We start from the raw sequence: 17,703 nt of genomic DNA, 5'->3' as shown, positions 1-17,703 counted from the left end.
AACAAGATGCTTCAAATGTTTTCCTTTGATCACTTTTTGTCCCATGTAACTTTTTATTTGAAACTTGGCCAATTGACCTTTCAACTGTGGGTCTGTATTTGGACCGTACACAGCAGATATATACATGTATCCACGTTATGAATGGCAGTGATGATGTCAGATACTCAATGAGTATAGAGTCATTTAAGGGGTAAACACTATCATTAACTCTTAGTAGCAGAGCATATTTGGAACGTGGGTCTTGTTTAGCATGGCACACTTTCCTGCAAAGAGACCACCTTATTTATTTATTTAATTGTTTTTTTATAACGCGCTTAATCCCTGATTTCATTTCTAAGCGTGTATCCAGGATTTGAACCTCTGTTGTTCCGTGTGGCCTTGCTACCAAGACCAGCACGTTGCCCCTGTGCCTTGCACCACCACCATAACAAAAAAAATCGGGCTGCTACAACCACACCGGAGGCATGCTGTCACAGGCACTAGCAACCTTTTCTGGGGGTCATCTTTGTGCTCAACAATGGCCACTGAGTGTCATAGAATGCGTTTGGAAGGCAGAATCCTGTCCAAACTGCTTATTGATAGAATCAGACGATGTGCAGAAAATGCTGCTAGCAAGATTAACTTTTTGTCAACTCCTTAGGGGGTATTCATCCATTTTATATACATCACAAAGCAAACAAACATTGATTGTATACACGCCATATGCACCTAACAATTATATAATCAGTGCATATGGGTGAACGATGAAAACCTCATGCCAGTAAACAAGCATTGTCATCCTTCTCATAAGAAGTTTTGTCCATCATGTTCTTACAATCATGTATTTGAGAAGTTAAATTGCCTAATGCGCTCTGCTCTGTTCTTTCGGATCTTCCTACAGTTTTCTTTTCTGCATTCAGCAATTGTTTTGTTGCTGTGTTGGGGGCTGGTCCTTTTTCTTTCCTGGAAATCCATGAATGGAACACCCTGCCCCTTCAGCTTCATTCTTATTATCAACATTACACTTTACGACAGCCTCTAAAAACGTGCCTCTTCAACTCTAATCTTACTGATTTTCCTTTCCAATCAACCTGAGACACTGGTGCCAAATTGTGCTATGGGTTTCTGAGTGTCCTACAAACCTCGTTAACTTAATATAACAAATGAGGGTCCGATTAATGGAATTATCTGCGTGGAAAATAGGGTACTTGCGTATCTAACTGCATGCAAATCCGCCTATGTCGATTCATGGAATCGAATGTGCAGTAGTTTTCCTGGACTTGTGTGGAGTTTGCGCTGTGCGAGCAGTCACGGGCCTTGAGCGACACTCCAGGCAGATCGTGGGCATGGCTTGCACAGAGGGAGCCGGGAAGATGGTGGATCACCAGAAATGGGGAAGAACTTGTGAAAAAGTGGGCATTCCGAGGGACGGCCTGCAGGCAGTCCCTCACGCGCCCACAAATGTGCGGCATGAGACATATTCATGGATTCGATTGCGCAAAGTCTCAGCCAGGAAATGGCCAGGCAAATCCTTCATAAGATCCGGCCCCCCTGAAGGTAGGCGTAAGTACACTTACGCGTACGATTTGCAGCAGGGAGGCGGGGTTTCATGTCGGATTTTGGGGTGTGTGTACTCAATCGCAGTACTGATGTAACTCAGGGGTGCGAATAAGCAGTGTAGTATTGTGCAGGAACAATTTACGGGTGTTTACACACAGATTTTCAGAGTTAAGACCGAGCTACGATTTTTCAGACTCAGGTTGTCGGGGTGCCGGGAACAGTTACGGGTGACTTGTGCAGGGTCCCCGAGATGCAGGTCTGTTTGCGGGAGGCGCCACATACTGTTTTAAGTGTGCGTGTATTCACGCCCGGGGAGCGCGCAACGGTAGCTGATCTGGCTGTTTATGCTTTGCGTGTGAGCGTGTTGGGGTGCTTCGGCCATGACTTCCGAATACGGTTACTTTGCGTGAACCATTCCATGAATATGCGGGGCATTCATTTTTTTATCTGCGTACAGGCTCGCACAATGTCCTCAGTGTGTGGCCGTTGCAGGATGTTTGCGCACATTTCCATCAATCGGGAAATCACTCCATCACATTGCCCAGTGAAATTATAAAATGCTCATTGCAGTCCGCAGAACAATACATTTCGAGGAAATATAGTTCCTGGAATTTTTTCTTCAGTATTTTTTTATTTTAAAATGTTCATCCATTTACTTAAAACCTCCATAATCCTAAATAGTTTGAAAGAAATTGTTAATGCAAATGCATTTGAACCATTATTTCTAAAAGATACATCCCACCATAGAGCCCAAGGATATATAACATTCACATTTAAATATTTGGGCTATAAACACTAGTAAGTTTGTCAATTATCTCGAGGCTTGTTCAATATCCTCCACATTATTTCAATAAACAAACAACATTGACACTGCTTGTGAATTAATGGGTGAAAAAGGAAAAAGGGCAACTGATAATCAAAAGATTAAAATAGGCGGAATTGGCTGGGAAAAAATGCACTGTATATATAGAACAGAGAGTGCTATGACAAACCAGCACGTTATCTCAGGTATTTAGTACTGCAGAGCTCTTTCTGTATGTGATGATACAAGATTGCAACAATGCTCTTTGTCTCGGGTGTCCATCATTCATTCTGAGATCGGAAATAGCATCTGGTGTAATGTGAAGGCATGTTATCCACATCTAGACATAATTTATCCTGCAATGTGAACTATGCCAACATTGTCAAGGAATATTATGTGCTGCTGGAGAGAAAGACAATGTGAAAAACAATAATAAAATCCTTATAAATCAGTCAATAACTACTAATGGGCTCTGTACATTGCTTCCTTTATAGGACCACAGATCTTGTCCCCACCCTACAACATCTGGAATGTCACGGGGCAAGATGTGATATTTGGCTGCGAGGTCTTCGCCTATCCAATGGCATCCATTGAGTGGAGGAAGGACGGCACGGACATGCTACTACCTGGGGATGATCCTCACATATCTGTTCAGGTATGTCTGTATATGAAGTATGAAGACTGTGAGGGAAAACCAGAGATGAATATCTAAATGAATTAATTCAAGCAGGATGTTAGCCACTGTTGCACGTTAGTGAGTAGGCAGATCAGAAATGACCTTTACAGCTCTCAATGCAATTCAAATCTCCCTTCTGAGAAATGTCCAAAGTCTCCAGGTCAGGTGAACTATTGCCAAGTGAGCTCATGAAGCAAGATCAGCTAAATTCCCAAACATTAATCACTGGGTGAATTGTGTTTGGTTCTGGAGGTCATAGCTCCTAAAGCTTGCATCATTGGCCAGATTATGTTCAGCAGAGAGTAACCAGGATGGTACTATTTCTGATTTAGAAAGTGTATGATGCGAGATGGAAGGATGTAATCTGGAACAAAAAAGGAGAAGGGGAGATTTGATATACCATAAACTGTCATCAGGGCCAAAACTCTGTGATTGTTAAGGCTCTCATCAATGTGTGTAACTAAGTAGGATGCAGAAGTCGGGGAAATTGTCAAACCAGATTGACCTGGTAATATGGTGATCCTGAGCAGGCACTTGCATGTATGAATGTATGTGCTCATATGAAGACATTCTTGAATGCATTCAAATTGGGAAATACCAATCAACTCCCTAAGATCACAGTTTATCTTGTCTGTGCCACAGCCATTTTCCCTTCTCTGGTATGCCCCGATATACAACTAGGGCCTCATTACACGGTAGGCGGTAAGGGTTTACCAGTACCGGTATTTTACCGGTACCAGTAAATCCTTACCGCCTTACTACGAGGTCCCTTTGCGGGTTGGGGAATTTAACGCCTGCTTTTTGCAGGCGTTAAAAACCAACCCGCAAAGGGACCAGGGAGCTAATTACGGTACTGCAATTTGCGGTACCGTAATTAGCGCCTTACCCATTCCCATAGAGCCCTATGGGACAAAAATGGGAATGGGGAAGGGCAATGGGGGAAGGGGGAATTACCGCCCCACCAACCTTGGAATAGGGCGGTAATTCCTCTTTCCACCAAGGCGGTGCCGGTATTTTACCGGCATGGACCAAGGTGCTAATAGCACCTTGGTCCACCACCATCCGTGTAATGAGGCCCCTAGTCTCTTCAGACAAACTGTTGTTAAACAAACTCCAATTTGGTTGAAATTAAATATTGCTTTTCAATTAATGAATGTAACTTTATTCATTACTTTACCAAATTGTATAAAATGTTACAATGTTCATTCATCGACAGTGTTTTTACGATGGGTTTTACGCCAAAATGTATTTTCTCGAAAAACCTCATCGAAAAATATAGGAGGTTGTGGTTAAGGTTTTATTAGAGGCACTGGGCCGGGAATAGTGTAAAATTAAAAGGGGAGAAGTTGGGGGGGAGCCTCCAAAATTAAAAATAAAAATTTCTGAAGCATTTTTTGGGAAAGAAAATTCGTCAAAAAACATCGGAAAAAACACTGTCAATGAATGAACAGAGAACCGTTTCAAAAGCATTTTACTAGGCATTATTTGGGACCTACTCAAATGATAATTTGTCAAACCAAACCGTTCCAAAGATACCAGAGCATGTTAGAAAACAACTCATAGTTCTAAAGTGACAACTGACGACTGAATATTTGCAATATTTGGAGTACATGCATTGAACCGGATACATAAGGCAGCGTTAAACACTTTGCAGGAGTTTCTATTTCGCGATCAGGCCAATTTAGTTTTACCTACCGGACTCATTCATTATTTTCCATACTGTAGAAAGATGGCTCGTGTTTTAAACTTCAGCATTGAACATATATTGGCATCTTCGTCACTACAGTCCACATTTTCTCCATAGGATTATTGTGAGATGTGCAATTGCACGAAGTCCTACACTGAGTAACATCTTGCCCATGTAACCACCTCTCCCAAACCAAACTCATAAATGTCCAAATAAAGCTATTTTTCTTTTATTGTTTTATTGTTTTATTGCATTTTATTGCATTGGCTGAAATAAATCAACCTTTCAAACATGTACAGCATAAAAACATGGAAAAGTAAGAAAAAATGTTAACAAACAAACAAGCAGTGCAGACGAAGTCGAACATCTTTTGCCCAACGAGAAATAAAATGTCAAAACTTTGCAGAACTTGCAAGCAAACATATTATACAATTTCTTCTTCTTGGGGGTGCCACCGCAACATAAGATGGCACCCAAATTGTCAAATTGCATTACTAAACCAAATCAACAAGTATTAGATGGTGAGTTTGAAACTTTTCTTAATTATGGAGTTTTGCATATATTTCGTCCTCCAAAACTTCCAAATTTAAACTTGATAAGAAGTTGATGGTTGCAATTTGTATTGCCATATTAAAAGAACCTAAAATTATAGACCAACATTACTTTGGCTCTAAAGAACCCAGAAATGTTCAGTGTCTTGAAAAGTGGGTCTCTCTCAAAGGACGCAGTCCGACACATTCAGTGATCAGGTGAACTAAGGTTTCTCGTGTATTATGATTAAAGCAAAACCGGCAGAAGTTGTCTTGTTCCAAGAGAAGCTTACGTTTAGCTTGGATGTCATTAGTAATCCACAGGTTAAATCGCAAACGCAATATGCCAGCACAATATTTTCTGTGAAGGGGATCGTACTAGATATGGAAAAACTTTTTTGTGAGGAAACCGATCACATCACCTTCCCTATATTGTAAACCAATTTGTCTTGTCTTAATCCAGTCTACCTGAAATATTTTCATTGTAGCTTTGTCAGGATTATTGAGCAATACATCGAGGGATACATCTATTATTAATGTTACATGTATTATTATATAATACTTACAACCAAGCGTGCTGGCCTTTTGCAGTGCTCTAAAGACGATGTATTACAATTAATCGACTTAATGGTTTATTTTAGATCAAAGCATGTGGAGGCATTCACATAGGCAAAGGTTTGTGTGGTGGAAGGACTCAAATGAAGCTGTGGTGGAGTAATCCGCACATCCTACCAATATATTTTTTGCTTTCAAAGCCAAACTGTGGGAATGATTCACAAAACCATTTTGCAATGGGTTAATCTCATTAAAAAAGTTTTGTGAATCAGGCCCTATCTATGTCTTTTAATGGCAGAATTAATGAAAAATAACCAATTGTTCATTTTCAAGTCTACACAATATCAACAATCCCAGAAAGGCTTCTGTTTTTTTTCTATGAATTACCAAGTCGGGCCAGCTGCATAGACCAGCATCCATATTGCTAGTGCCTTCCTACACTTTTTGACCAAATGTCAGTGGATAGTCTATTTTCCTTAGTTTGCAAAGAGCAGCACATCACCTCTGGTTTGATAAATGCAGCCACTTGGATAATTCTTGCCATTTGCACGAGGGCATCTCTGTTGCTCATCTGCAGGCGTTGATCCTGGAGGTGTTTCATCTTACCTGGCTATAATGAGGAGCAGGTGACAGTGGAAACCCTTGCTTCATTTTTGATCCAGGTTGCATCCACAAAGCTCTCCCCTAAATTTCAATACCTTCTTGAAGCCATTCCAACACCCCTTCAGAAACCGAGATATAAGTTGCCATTCATTGCTGCCTTCAGCCTCTTCATTTTACTCTGTATATCCCTTGGTGGCTTTGGGCCCGATTCATAGAATATATTGAACAGAAAATAGGCTACTTGCGCCCAATCTGTACCCAATCTGTGCATGCAACTATGTTTGTTGATTCATGAAATCAAATGCACTGCACTTTTCCTGCACTTGTGTGGTTTTCGCAATGGCCTGGCATGCCTGTGCGAGCCATCGAGGGCCATGCATGAGACTCCAAGCAGAGGGTGGGCGTGATCTGCACAGAGTGCTGGTAAGGGGGTGGAACACCAGAAATGGGGACTAACTTGCGAAGAAGTGGGCATTCCGAGGGACGGCCTGTAGGCAGTCCCTCACATGCCCACTATTGCATGAAAAGAGACATATTCATGAAATCGATCGCACAATGTCTCGGCTGGGAAATGCCCAGGCAAGTCCTTCATAGGATTCGCCACCCAAAGGCTGACGTAAGTACACGTGCGTGTATGATTTTCAGCATGAAGGTGGGATCGCATTTCGGATTTCGGGGTGCGTGTACTCATTCGGGGTTCTGATGTAACATAGGGGTACATGTAAGCTGTGTGGCGGTGTACAGGAAAATTTTACGTGGGCTTGCATGCCGTTTCCGCAGTTATTGATGAGTTATGAATTTTCATATGCATGTCGTCAGGGTGCCGGATACACTTCCAGGGGACACCACGCAGGCTCCCCGCATTGCAGGCCGGCTTACGGGGGACCCATGCACTGTTTGAAGGGTGCGTGTGTCAGGGGCATGCCAGCCGTGACGTGCGAATACGGTTATTTAGCGTAAAAAATTCAATGAAAATGCATTACGCGCATTTTTTTGTCTGCGCAAAGGCGGGTGCAGTGTCCTTCTTGGCCTGTGGCCCTTGCGCGATTTCTGCATGAAATTCCATGAATCAGCCCCTTTGTGTCTAGAGGCAGTCACAGTGTCACAGGTTAACATGTATACAGAAATATCTTACACTCAGCTTCTCCGCTGCACTCTGCAGTGCTTCCTGATCCTGATCATTCATGCTGCCTTCCTTTCTGTTGCCCCGATATTCTATTAAGACCCACTGTTAGTGATGCCTAATATCTACTGGTATATATTCAAGCTCAGTTATGCACATACCCTGGTCAGTCTCCCTTCTATTTATGCAATTTCTCAACACCTTTTCTGGACTAGCGGTCAGCATACTACCTAATGTTTTCCTCATGTATACTTGTATTTTATTATATTGAATCAATATAGTGCTTTTGGCAAAGCATTGCACAAATAAATGGTGCATTTTTAATATATAAATATGGGTAAAACATATGCCATTATACAAAGGAGTGTGGGAGCCCCTCTACTGAGAACGAACATGGGTCAAATACCCTGTTCTATAGGATTTCTCCAACTCAGGAGGAGGGTCTACAACCATGTTCTAGCTCACTGCACCTTTCACAGAGGAGATATATCCATTTGCATCAGTCTTTGTCCCACCCACAAGGGCAGTCTATTCTCCTCTGAACAAGAATATCATCAGCAACCTGACTAATTCTTGTTGCTATAATAAAGTATTATAGCAACAAGAATTATTCAGAGGAAGAAGTTGTAGTACAATCATTCTTTGTATCGCTCCTATATTTTAATGTTATCTTTGCACACAAATGGTCTGATTTACAGAATGTTTTGCGTGCTGAAAAGTGACTTTACGCGCTTATCAGAGTGCAGAACTCCTTTCGTCGATCAATGGAAATGACTTTGCATGCCTTTTCGGGACCTTACTCAAGACAGTCTCGATGGGCCTACACAACTAAATAAATAGGGGGCGAAACATGCATATTCCCATTGCCCCATCAAAATGAGGAAGAACAACGAATAACATGGCATGTTGAGAGATGAGCTACGTAAATAAACAACATGCCCATTGAAGCACAAACATAACCGAATTTATGGATTTCACCACCGAAAGTCACGTTGGTAAAAGTCACACGCAAACACCCTGATATCGCTCCCACATGATAGTACACACTAAGTATAATGTGCAAAGGAAACAATACATATAAAGCAAGCAATGCACACCATTCCAACGCTGGTCAGCCACAATGAATTCAGGTTCACTGGGAGCCATCGTCGTTGGGCTCAGAAGAAGGCGGATGTAGAGACCCCTGATTTTCCCAGCACGCACCACGCTGTTTGGGATGCCAGGCGACCAGGTGTATGTCAGATATCAGTTCCCACTCCATGTTATACTAGACCTGGTCAGGGAGTGGGAACAAGACATTGCATCCCCCACATCTGCTCCCATGCCCTCACCCGCATGGACATGTACTGACAGCATTCCATTTCATAACCACAGTCTCTTTTCAGCGCACCACTGCCATAGTTGGTGGCACTTCTCAGGCCCCCAACCCCGCTGTCTCCACCAGGTGTTGGCTTGCATAACATCACGTGCGCGTGTGTGTAGGCACATACATATGCTGCAGACACTACAAGAAAGGCAGAGTGTGTGCTAGGAGTTCTATGCTGTTGCACACTTTCCACTGTACTCAGTGAATTGATTGTGCACATGTTGCGCTACACCCCCCTGACTGATGGAGCACATATACCGCAACTGGAAGCACTGGCATTCCATCAACATTCAGGTCATTTGTCATGCAAATGGAGTCATCATGCAAGTCAATGGCAATTTTCCTGGCAGCACACATGACAGCTACATTTACCACCAGTCACCATTCTACTGGGACCTGGCATCGGGAGAATATGGCAACACCTTGCTCTTTGGTGAGTATGCACTGTCGCACAGATGCATGCATTCACATGACACACTGCACAAATGACCATTACAATAAATGCCAATAGCAACCATTTACCCATTTGCAGGGGACAGTGCCCACCCGCTATCAACATATATGATAATGCCATTCAGGAATCCTGCCACACCAGCTGAAGTAAGATACAATGCAGCACATATAGCCACTAGGGGCAGAGTGGAGCGCACATTTGGACTGCTTAAGTCACGTTCCCACTCTGGTGGGGTATTGCTATATGCCCCACCAGTAGTATGTACCACTAGTAGTATTTAACATCATTGTGGAAGCATTTGTCCTGCACAATGTTGCCACACGTCGTGGCATACTAGTTGATATGCAGGAGGGACATCGCCCGCAGACACCACCCTTGCCATTGGTTGGCCAAAGAGCACAGGGAGAGGCTGCCCACAATAAGCTTGTGCAAACATACTTCTCATGAATATAAGCCACTTTGGAGCACACTCAGTGAAGCCACATCCCTGGTGCCATTCATTGATGACTTGGGGCCAATCCTACATGCCCATAACAACACCCTGATAATGCATGTCTGGGAGAGGCAAACTGTGTGTGGCCATAGCCATGAAGTAAACTGCAACAAACACTGGCACAGTCATAGTAACTATACACAACAGTGTCCATGTTGCACATACAAAAGCACACAACAAAATCCCTGGCCACTTTCACATGGCCACCACCAACAATAGTACTTGCAGACCCCCAACAACACATAACACATAGGAGAGCACAAGTCGGAAGGCACAGCACTAAATGAAAACCACACTCGACACCTCCATGGGCCGCCCTATGCATGACTCACAACAATATACTGCTTGAGTGGCCACCCCTTTCCCTCACAACAATTATGCCCACAGTACACATCTACATAAAATTAGACATAGAGAATGATAACATTACTGGTTCACTACAAGAAAGTTGCGCATCTTACCTCACACCTTTCCTCTTGTGAGCCAGCTGCAGATTCACCCTGGAATGCATCCTTCCTCCACTCCATAAGCTTACAAACTAGCCAGCTCTGTTGACACGTTGCATGCAGGCATTCCACAGCACTGTCCTCCTTAATCTCACCAACCATCTTCACTTGCAGAATGACACTGCAACATGTGCCCCTTGAGTGCCATGAAACAATTGCAAGCAATAACTCTCCAGCCACCCATCACCATGTGTCACTGCACCCATTCAGCCGGACCTGCTCACCTCAGGCGAATGGAATGAAAACACCCCAGACAATGACAACTTCCCCACCCACAACATCTACACCACCTGCACCTCAGAGAGCCATGCAGTGAAGGACCAGGTACCACTTACCCCTTGTTCTGGTGAGGGTCCATTGTGAACACTTAGATGCAGCTGGAGTCAGAATGAAACTGAGTGGAACTCTCAAACAGAGGTCACTGAGAGTTTGGAAACCCATAATCCCCTCGGAAGCAGTGCAATTGCCACGATATGGCAACCGCTGATTAACGTGGCATCAGGACAATGCAGTAAACACTGGCAGCAGAGACGATGAGGGAATGCCCAAGACGACGGAATGCAAACCTCTCATCAATTGCAGTGAAGACAGGATCTGGCAGAAGGCAGCTGGGCAAACAGGCAGCAGTGATAGAGGAAGGCATGGCACCGAGGCAACTGGCATAAAAGAGACAACAAGCAGACAAGTGAAAGGAATAGGAAATGGAGGTCATGGAGACTGGCACGCCAAAGGGGGCAGGGAACAGGCAATAGGAAGGGAAGGCATTGATTGGGGACCAATGAGCCAGAAACTGAAGGGAGTGTTGATGCACTGAGCAGCTGCGAGCAGGTTGCAAAATATCTGTTGATGTACCGTGCATGGTACATGTCCTCATGGCAAACAACAACACCAGGCCAATGCCGTTTACCTGGTGTCTAGGGTGAATATGATATCCCCCAAAAGGCCTACAATGCCGTACTGTGTGTGGAGTTGACTTGGGACAGCACCCCCAGAAGGGTCAGAAGTACCAGGAGTGTGGACTGCCACCCTGGGTAGACATGCCATGAAAGGCTTTTTGAATGGGATGCTGCACGGTAGGCAAGACACATGCAATAACTGCAAGCAATCTCTTGCCAGACTTCCATCACCATGTGTCCCTGCACCCAGGCATCTGGACCTGCCATCCTCTGGATACCTCAACAATACACACCCCGCAGCCTCCCTCACAACCACCACCCTGCAACCACCCCCGATTGCAATGCAGAAACAGCAAGCATAGACTCATCAGCCTACAATCACCATGTGTCCCTGCACCCATGAAGCCAAGCCCACTCAGTTCAATCCAAGGCAATACAAAATCACCCCACACAGTGCCAGACTCCCTGTTACCAACTACACCACAACATGTGCCCCCCTAAGTGCCTCAAACTTACCGGTCCCACTTGTATCACATCCACAGCATTCCACCTGAAACAATAGTCTAAGCTTGCAAACACATGCATGACATTGAAGTAAAGAAACTGGACAGCGTTGACAACTCCCATCTCGAACAATGTAACCTCCATGGACCACCGAGTGTGAGCAACTATCAACCTCACAACATGTAAACTCATTGACAGATAAATCACTGGCAGTGAAGCAAACAGATTTCTAGCACAGTACAGCGCTGGATTTAGGTATCAGTCAGTGCCGGGATGTGGGCCCAAGTCAGGACATTTATAGCTGGCATACTAGTTCAGTACACTCACTGTGAGGTGCCACGTGTGCCTTTGGGTCACCCATGGATACAGGGGAGTTAAAGGCTGCCAAGTGAGGAGGAGAAGGCCTGAGGAGTGGAGGTACAAGTGTGGGAGCTGATGCTAAGGATGATAGAGGGCAAGAGGGAGACAGAACACAGAATGATGAATGTGTAACTGTGGAGTGGAGAGGGAGAGATAAGGGTAGGGGAATCATGGTGCAAGGAGGAGTCTGGCTGGTGGAAAGATAAGGAGGGAGGTGGTGGCCATTACATTGGGTGAGGGCAGAGAGATGGTGGTGAAGAGAGGAAGACAGACACAGGAAGACAGAAAGAAAATGCTGCATGGTCTGAAAGCCGTGTGCGAAAAATTTAAGCAACATCCACGCAAAATCGACGCAAATAAGTCCCTTCACCCACATCGCCAGACTCTGCACCAACCACCAACCCCTAGGTTGGACACCACAGTAAATGGACATGACAACAATACCCATCTGTTGTCTCATCCTCCAACAAACCACACACCCTGGACGAGACAGTCCCTGTAAGCGTTCAGGGATCATAGGGTTCACTGGCAACACCTACATGGACATCAGATGAACAGAAGCTGGGAGGGGTCGACGAAGTACCACATGCATGTGCCCACAATGAACACACACAACGTGCAGTCACTCGCAGTGCTGGATTATAACACGTAATGGAAAATAAAATCATGCAATACATCTAGATGGAGAGAACATACCGAAATCAACAATGAAAAACAAGTCCATTCGTCAATAATCTGTCAGGGGTATACATATGCAAACCAGTACAAACCTAGATGCAACAAGAGTGTCAAACCTGTCCTGTGGAGTCAATGGAGACAAATGACCAGATCTCTGTTTCCAGAGGCAAGGCCATGAAGGGGAGCAGCCACAGTTGTGTAGACCTGTCAAGGGATGTGTGAGTAAGATGTGGAATTGTAGCAGGGCAGGTCATAGGAGCAGATCAGGGTGTGGAGTAGGGATCGGCACAGGTCAAACTATAGTGTGCACAGGGAGTACACCTGCAGGGCCCTGTAGTACACATGGGGCAGAGGGAGGAGACAGGTGGCAGTAAAAAGACATCATAATGGCAAGTGGTGATATACCAAAAAGCAGAGTCCAGATGCACATAGCATTCAGGACATGGATGAGGTTGTTTGTGGAGAATGTGGCAAATACTGCCAATGGCTCAAGTGTGATAAGTGCTGCACATTTTCATCATTTGGCTGTCCATTGTGTGAGTGCAGCCTGCAAAACAATGTACATGCATGGATGTACAAGGGTACATACAAACACATGCATGTGGACAAACTCACATCTGCACTTACATTCACCATGAAGAAATGATTACACCTGCAGTAACTCAGATGAGTCAGAATGCATGCAAAGATTGTGGTGACCACTAATACATCTATTACAGGATTGACAGTGCACATCCTTACCTGCCCAAAGAGCTGCCCTGACGTAATTCCCTCATCACCTCCACCGGAAACTGTACCTCCACATTTGTGAATGCAGGGCCAGTGCCTGGCAGAGGGTATGGGGACTAGGGAGGTGAAAGGGTGCAGGGTGGACCTCTCATGGAGTACAGTCACTGGATGGATCTGGATGACTGCAACAACATGGGACATTGTATGTCACCAGCCATGGTAGCAAATCATGCATAATCCACATATGATCAAAAAGACTATTAACCTATTGTTACCTGCACACGTGATGCTGTTGTAATCAAGTCAGTTCTTGCATGGCTGCATCTCCAGTACTGCACTCATTATTTCATTGAGAGGGCGACAGCTCATCTCTCAGGTATAGAGAAAAAAATTAAAACAGCCCATCTCAGACAGGGGGAAAAGAACATATGCCTCCATCCTGGACAGGGGTATAGAAAATCATAACAATGTGTCCATCCCGAACAATAGGGTACACAAAAGGAAAATCAGACCACCCCAGTCCGTTTCAAAACAAAATAATAATATCCATCCTGGACTGGTGGTAAAAAAATGTCCACCCTGGACTGGGGAAGGTGAGGGTGCATGTCCATTTCCACATGAGTGGTCACAAAAACCAACACCAAAAAAAAAAAAACTCCATGGGCTCATTGACATCACGGCAGATTTGACTAAAGTGGTGTGGGTGTGCTGGAACTGCCATCCTGGGGTGGATCTTCAGGTGGTTGTAAGGCTGGCGGTGGATCCAGTCCACGCAGTGCCAAAGCCGGGTCTTCATTGGCTAGGGCGAGCCGTGACATGGATGCATGCACCAACAGCCCAAAGGTGGTAAGGTCATGATGCACCTCATCCCGAATGGCCACAGGGTCTGTATGTGCGCTCACTCGTGGCACCTCAAGTTGCTAGGACAGTGTCTGCCTCAAGGCATCCATCCCTTCGTGGAGATGTGTCCTTGTGGCAGAGAGTTTATCATGCAGTGAAGCCCTCAAGCTCTCCATCTGAAGGCGATTGGATTTACGAGATGCCAACATCTCCTCCCTCAGGGCCTCTCTATGTGTCTTAGCATTTGCACTGAGGGAGTCCTGCAGACACTTCAGATCAGCCTGCCGGCCTCCATGTTGGGCTCCATGCCTAGTCTGTGGGAGAGCCTTGAGGACGGCTTGATTTTCTGCTGTTGTGTATCCCAGACCGCCGGAGTGGACATGTTCTCGACCAGGCCCTTTGTAAGACTACTCCACATATTGCCATGCCGGATGGCAGCACGCAACATTTGCATGCCAGAGGTAGGCAAAATGTGATGTACTTGCCAAAGTGCTCTAGTGGATGCATTGGGACCTGGCCCACATGAAATCCCTCACCATCTACTTCCTCTCCATCCTCCCAACATGACAACCACTGTGAGATGTCTCCAAAATGTGACTCTGCACCTTGTTGTGCACAGCATGGTCCATTGTAGGATTTTGCAGACAGTACTCCATGCACAGTCAATGATGTGATATGTGTGCAGCACTGATAAGTACAGGCAAAATCACAACCCTCACAGTGAAGGCATCCCTGTCCAGGACACAATATGTGAATAGGCATATGACTGTTAACGTCTGATGTGTCACGTCAGTGATGACACCAGGTCTTCCAGCTCCCTATGTGTGATTGTACATGGGGCGCAAATCCCCTGCTGTAATTCATGTAAAGGCAGTGTCCATGAACATTGTGTGTGATGACAGTGCCCTTCACATGGCATTTGGCCTTGATACGACTTTGCTGGTCCGGAAACATGGGTGCCTTCCTGGCAGCCTTGCTTCTGGATCAGCAAATTACAAGCTTTCCTGCCGGGGCGGCTGCACCCAACAGGGCTGACCCTGCCGGGCACATCGACCACGGTAGGCAGACTCTTCATAGAAGCACTGGCACCATTAGCAAAGGTGCCAGAGGTTTCGTGAACCCATTCACGTGAGTCCTCTGGGACTCCACGGAAATGGGGAACAACATTTACTGGCACCTAGCTTGCCAGTCCGACAGGACTTGTAATGTCATGGTGGCACTGGCAAGCTAGGTGCTGGTAAAATGTCACGAGTCCGGCAGCAACCCGCCGGAAGCACCTGCAGGATTACTGCTGGACTAACAATGAGGCCCATTGTCATGTCAAGTGTCATGCAATGACTGTCCATGAGTGATTGAGAGTCATTGAGTGTCACATTGAATGACACTGTCCTACAACGGGTGCTGTCATGTCACACAATGTGCAGTGACACTTCACATTGTGTGTGCTGGCTGGGCACCCTATGTGCCCTGGCACAGTGTGACCATAGAACTTAGTAGCCCCTTGTGCCAGCTATGTGTAATTTATACATACAACAGTGCACTGTGAATGTTGACACATGCAGCTACGAGTGTGCCATACTGTACCCACACTTAAGCACATGAATAAATCACACAAACCACCACAAATGCAACACTCCCCTGTACCAAACCCACATACCACAATGCTACAACATGGTATGCGCTGTCTGCAGGCCAGCACTACTTGAAGTGCTAATGCCAGCACTGTTAATCACAACATGGTCCTGGTCTGTTGGGCTTGTAACACCCATGAGGCATGCATAATGGGGAGTTGGCAGTGTCACTGTAAAAGTGGACCCCATACGACATGTCAAGAGTAGCTTTTGTCATTCTTACTGCTAAAGCCCATTCATGGACTACGAATTGTATATAGGTGCAGCATATGTTCCCTACATTCATGCATCCTGTATGGGTGGTTTCAGGGTTGCCTGGGGTATTGGGAGATTTGAGGGGGGCTGGTGGGTGGTGTCAGGACTTGAGGGGGCTGCTGTGCAATATGGGTATATGCAGGGAGTTGCTAGGTCTGGAAAAGACCCGGGGCTAAGCTGATGTCGGAACTCTTGGGACTGGGGGCTAGCTAGTCTTTTGGCTGTAGCTCCTGAGATTCTATCCGGGGCTACAACCAAAAGATCAGGGGCTATAGCCCCTTTAGCCCCCCCCTAGCAACGCCCCTGGGTATATGCCAGCAGTTTTGTTGCCTTGGGAGTAGGGGGCACAGTTTGCAGTTTTGCCGGGGTGCAACTGTTACTTATAGGGGACTACGTGCAATTTCACAGTGGTGCCGCCGTTACTTGCGGGGTACAGCGGGTAGATTTGCAGGGGTGCAGCCATGACATATGCAGGACCTCACACAGTTTCACTGGGGTGCAGCTATTACTTATGGGGGACTTCACACAGTTTCACAGGGGTGTAGCCTTGACTAGCGGGGGACTGCGTGCAGTTTCGCTGGGATGCTGGATGGTGGGTCAGATGTGGGCACAAAGGTTTGCACAGAGGTTGGTCTTTGGCAATGGTTTTCGTGTGCATGGGGGCGTGTTGTGGGCGTTCTTCAGGCAGATTGGTTTTCTTTGCAGGTTGGGTTACTTTGTCCTTTGGATTACATAAATATGCAATACACGCAAAGGAACATGTGAACGTAGTTGCATGCAAAGTTATTGTACGTGCAGAGGACTTTTTGGGGTCTATGCGCATATTCTATAAAACGGCCCAAACTGTTTGTTGTTGTCACCCTTCCTTGTTTCCAGCGATATCCTTCACACTTGTGCTTCTCAATGTAATGTTTTCTACATCCTGTGACCTACAACCCTCCCTCCTGGTGGAGTATTTGTACACAGTCTTCTTCTTTCCTAGATAACCTGCATAGGCGTCCACTTCCTCTACCCATCAATGCTTTTTTACAATACAATTTAACTCCCAAGTGATAATAGCACCCTGGTTGCACACTCTTTGACCAAAAGAAGAATCGGAATTGGGAGTCAGTGCTGTTTGCATCATAGAAATGGAAGATATACTAGAATGCTATGCTTTGATAGAACCTTCCCTCTACCATGTAAGTATATCACTAGAATGATAAAGCTCTGCAAATACTCAGCCAAACCCAAAGATTATACACCTTTTGGCCATGTAGATACAAACGCATATCCTCCTTCAGGAAAGCAGAAAAATGTCTGTAGCTTTTCCCCCCTGACAGCCTACCAATGCATTCTCGTTGGTAGAGTCTCACGTGTTCGCCATGGCTTTGAATCAGAAAGCACTGATGCCATCTGTAACTTCAAGAGCTCTGAAAATATATTTGGTGATATTTAGCAGGTCTGCCTATATCAATAACCTCCTGAAGACTGCAT

The 17,703-nt window shown here is 45.4% G+C and overlaps 1 protein-coding gene across 1 annotated transcript in view; it reads left to right on the top strand.

The window, feature by feature from the left end:
- The window catches only part of KAZALD1 (Kazal type serine peptidase inhibitor domain 1), a 203,183-nt gene that overhangs the window by 150,655 nt on the left and 34,825 nt on the right, over window positions 1-17,703 (top strand). The window contains exon 3 of the mRNA XM_069611649.1: window positions 2,836-2,996. Within this exon, the coding sequence (XP_069467750.1) occupies window positions 2,836-2,996 (161 nt within the window). The remainder of the gene's footprint in view (window positions 1-2,835; window positions 2,997-17,703) is intronic.

The sequence above is a fragment of the Ambystoma mexicanum genome, chromosome 8 (genome assembly GCF_040938575.1).
Source record: "Ambystoma mexicanum isolate Mex_15411 chromosome 8, UKY_AmexF1_1, whole genome shotgun sequence".
In the NCBI taxonomy this organism is placed as follows: domain Eukaryota; kingdom Metazoa; phylum Chordata; class Amphibia; order Caudata; family Ambystomatidae; genus Ambystoma; species Ambystoma mexicanum.
Note: the sequence above shows the minus strand (reverse complement) of the source record. Positions and strands in the feature narration are given on the sequence as shown.